The 2,949-nt window shown below is 49.9% G+C and overlaps 1 protein-coding gene and 1 non-coding gene across 2 annotated transcripts; both read left to right on the top strand.

The window, feature by feature from the left end:
* Positions 1–92: 92 nt before the first annotated feature.
* On the top strand, positions 93–1,741 carry ICT1 (immature colon carcinoma transcript 1; the record flags this gene model as incomplete). Its single annotated transcript, XM_010159485.1, has 4 exons — positions 93–202; positions 1,019–1,101; positions 1,196–1,365; positions 1,657–1,741. Coding segments are annotated over 4 exons (448 nt in total), but the record flags the coding sequence as incomplete, so codon positions are not given.
* A 797-nt stretch (positions 1,742–2,538) lies between these two features.
* Positions 2,539–2,611, top strand: TRNAR-UCU. The gene has a single exon. It is a non-coding gene; the product is annotated as a tRNA-Arg (tRNA).
* Positions 2,612–2,949: the final 338 nt, after the last annotated feature.

Here is a 2,949-nt window from a genome sequence, read left to right as displayed (position 1 = left end):
AAACCCGGGGCGAAAGCACCGCCGGGTCACGGGCGTCCCTCTGCCCTCGGGCTGCACCCTGCTTGGTCCCCGGCCCCTGCTGCCCGCTGCAGAACCAGCTGGGGACGTGTCTGGGGGTCAGCTCGCTGCTCTTCCCTTCCAGCTCGCCTGACCGTGTCCTACAGCCGGAGCAGCGGCCCGGGCGGGCAGCACGTTAATAAAGGTGAGGGAGAGACTTTGGAAAAATCCGGTTTGTTAAGTTGCTTCTTTATACTTCCTGGTGAAATATCAGGAGCTTGAAACGAAAAAGCATCTTTGTACTGCCCGATGCTAACTTTTCATTATCGTTACCCTGCGTTTTAACAGAACTTGTAAGTCTTCACAGGGCTCGAGACCAGTGGTGCCAGGAATTCTTCCCGGAGAGGGTGGTGAGGCACTGGGACAGGTTGCCCAGAGAAGCTGTGGATGCCCCATCCCTGGAAGTGTCCAAGGCCAGGCTGGATGAGGCTTGGAGCAACCTGGTCTAGTGGAAGGTGTCCATGCCCATGGCAGGCAGGGGGGAATGGAAGATGATCTTTAAGGTCCCTTTCAACCCAAACCGTTCTATTAATCTACTGTGTTGGATTCTCCTAGAAAATTCTTACTGGGATCATTGATGCTACACGTGTCACACGAAACACCACTTCTGTCTAATCTGTTTTCATTGATACAACAAGCCAACCAGATCCTGAAACTTCACAGTGCAATAAATTCTCAGATTAATTCATACAAACTAAAAAACCTCCCCGTTCTGCCACGACCACTAAAAACAAGGTAGTTAGTGACTGCAATAGCAACAGATCTTGTAGGGTCTAGAAAGGCAGGTACTGTAGTCTTTGTCTTGTACAGTGATATGTAAAAATACAGCAAGAAAAAAGCTGTACTCTCTCAGGAAATTAATAGTGGAATGTTCAAAGCCATTTGAACCGACTGAATTATCTCCTAAAGCTTAGGGAGGTGAGCTATTACACTGAAGAAAAGATACTGTTTTTCCTCCCAGTGAATACCAAGGCAGAAGTTCGGTTCCACCTGGCATCAGCAGACTGGATCCCAGAAGCTGTGAGACAGAAAATGGCATCGATGGTAACTATCCCCGCCCCTTTCCCGGTTTAAATTTCAGACAGAACCTGACAAGTCTGACGAGGTTTCCGTGATCGCGTCCCGTTTTTCCCTCTAGTACAGGAATAAGATAAACCGAGCTGGTGAGCTGATTGTGAACTCCGAGGAGAGTCGCTACCAAATGAGGAATCTGGCAATTTGTTTAGAAAAAATCAGAACCATGGTCACGGAGGCCACAGAGAGGCCCAAGGTGGTGTCGAAGGAGACTACACAGAAACTCATAGAGAGGTAACTTGATTGAAATGGTCTCGATTTGAGGTGGATGCAGAGTATCGTGTTCCATGATTTTAGTTCGCGGGCTCTTGCAACAATCGTTATACTCTAAATTTGGATTTCTCCTTTTAAAATATCACTGGTCCGTTGGATCTCAACGGCTTTCCTGGGCTTCATCCCAAGAAAGGGACTGTTTTCTGTTGGTGGATGTTTGTCGGCTCATCCAATCAGTACCGTAACCGCGCTCAAGGTTGAACATTCAAGTATTTTCTTGGTGCGCTAAAGGATTTTTGCGTTTTGTTTTAGGGTGGAAAGAACGAACCGCGAACGGCTACGGCAGAAAAAGATACACTCGAGTATAAAGCAGAGCAGGAAGGCAGACTTCGACTGAGAAGAGCAGGGGTTGAAGGCCTTGGCACGGTGTCTTTGTGAACAGCGGCGTTGGCTGCTGTAGGTAACGCTCAACTCGTCAGCTGGAATAAAACCGTTCTTAAAATGTAAATAAAAATATTTAACGCCTGCTGTTGACCTTCCTGCTGCATTGTGACAGCCTGTCCCTCGTTTTGCACAAGAAAAAGTAACTGTTGATGTTTGAGAGGAACTAAAAGTTCAGGGTTTTGTCAGCTACTTTTTTTTTTTCCCCATTCTTTGTCCCCTTCATCCAGTTGTCAGCTACTTTTTTTTTTTCCCCCCATTCTTTGTGCCCTTCATCCAGCCCTCTGCCCCAAGAGCACCCTCTGCCCCGAGAGCACCCTCTGCTGCTGAACACGGAAGCAGCAGTAGGTTTTGGGGGAAAGAAGAGGAAAAGCAGCCTAATCACTTATCTAAATAGCAAATATTCACCATTTTGAGCACTTCCCTTCCATCTTAGTTGATGTTTTCCCAACCAAAAAAAGGTGTGTATTGTTTTGTTCCATTCACCTAAAGCCATGGCAGGAGGCAGCTGCTCTCCCTGAGGGCTGAGACGGAAATTGTTCCGAAGGACGGGAGGCTCCTGGCCCCTGGGGTGAGACACGGGAATCCTTGGGGAATCCTGGGGCTGAGTCTCGTGGGCTCCAGGAGTCGCTCGTTAGTGGTTCGTTGTGTTTAAATGTGCTGCAGCGTGCACCGCTGCCAGGTCGGTTCCCCGGGCTGATGAGAGGGGTCTCAAAAGATACTGAAATGACACTTTTTTCATCATTTCACAAGGCCCCAGTGGCCTAATGGATAAGGCACTGGCCTTCTAAGTCAGGGATTGTGGGTTCGAGTCCCACCTGGGGTCAGGAGAGGTGGTTCTGTTTTAGGCAAGAACGAGAGAAAAGGGGGAATTTGGGCCTTGGAGTGTACCTGGGGCACGGTGAGGGGCGCAGGGCTCTGCTCCAAAACCCACACCTCTCCCCTTGGGAAGGGGAACTGCTGACTTACACCATCCAGCACCTACATCTGCAAAAAGCAGCTCAAATCCCACATCCTCCCCAGAACCAGCTGCATCCTGACGTCTCCATCTCCCGTGCCAGCCGTGTCCAAGGGAAGCTGTGCCCTGGCCCTCGCAGCCGGGGGGTCACAGCTCCAGGTGTGACACAGGAGCATCCGCTGGGACAGCCTCAGCCGAGACCCCCC

The sequence above is a fragment of the Eurypyga helias genome, unplaced genomic scaffold (genome assembly GCF_000690775.1).
Source record: "Eurypyga helias isolate BGI_N326 unplaced genomic scaffold, ASM69077v1 scaffold38549, whole genome shotgun sequence".
NCBI lineage: Eukaryota > Metazoa > Chordata > Aves > Eurypygiformes > Eurypygidae > Eurypyga > Eurypyga helias.
Note: the sequence above shows the minus strand (reverse complement) of the source record. Positions and strands in the feature narration are given on the sequence as shown.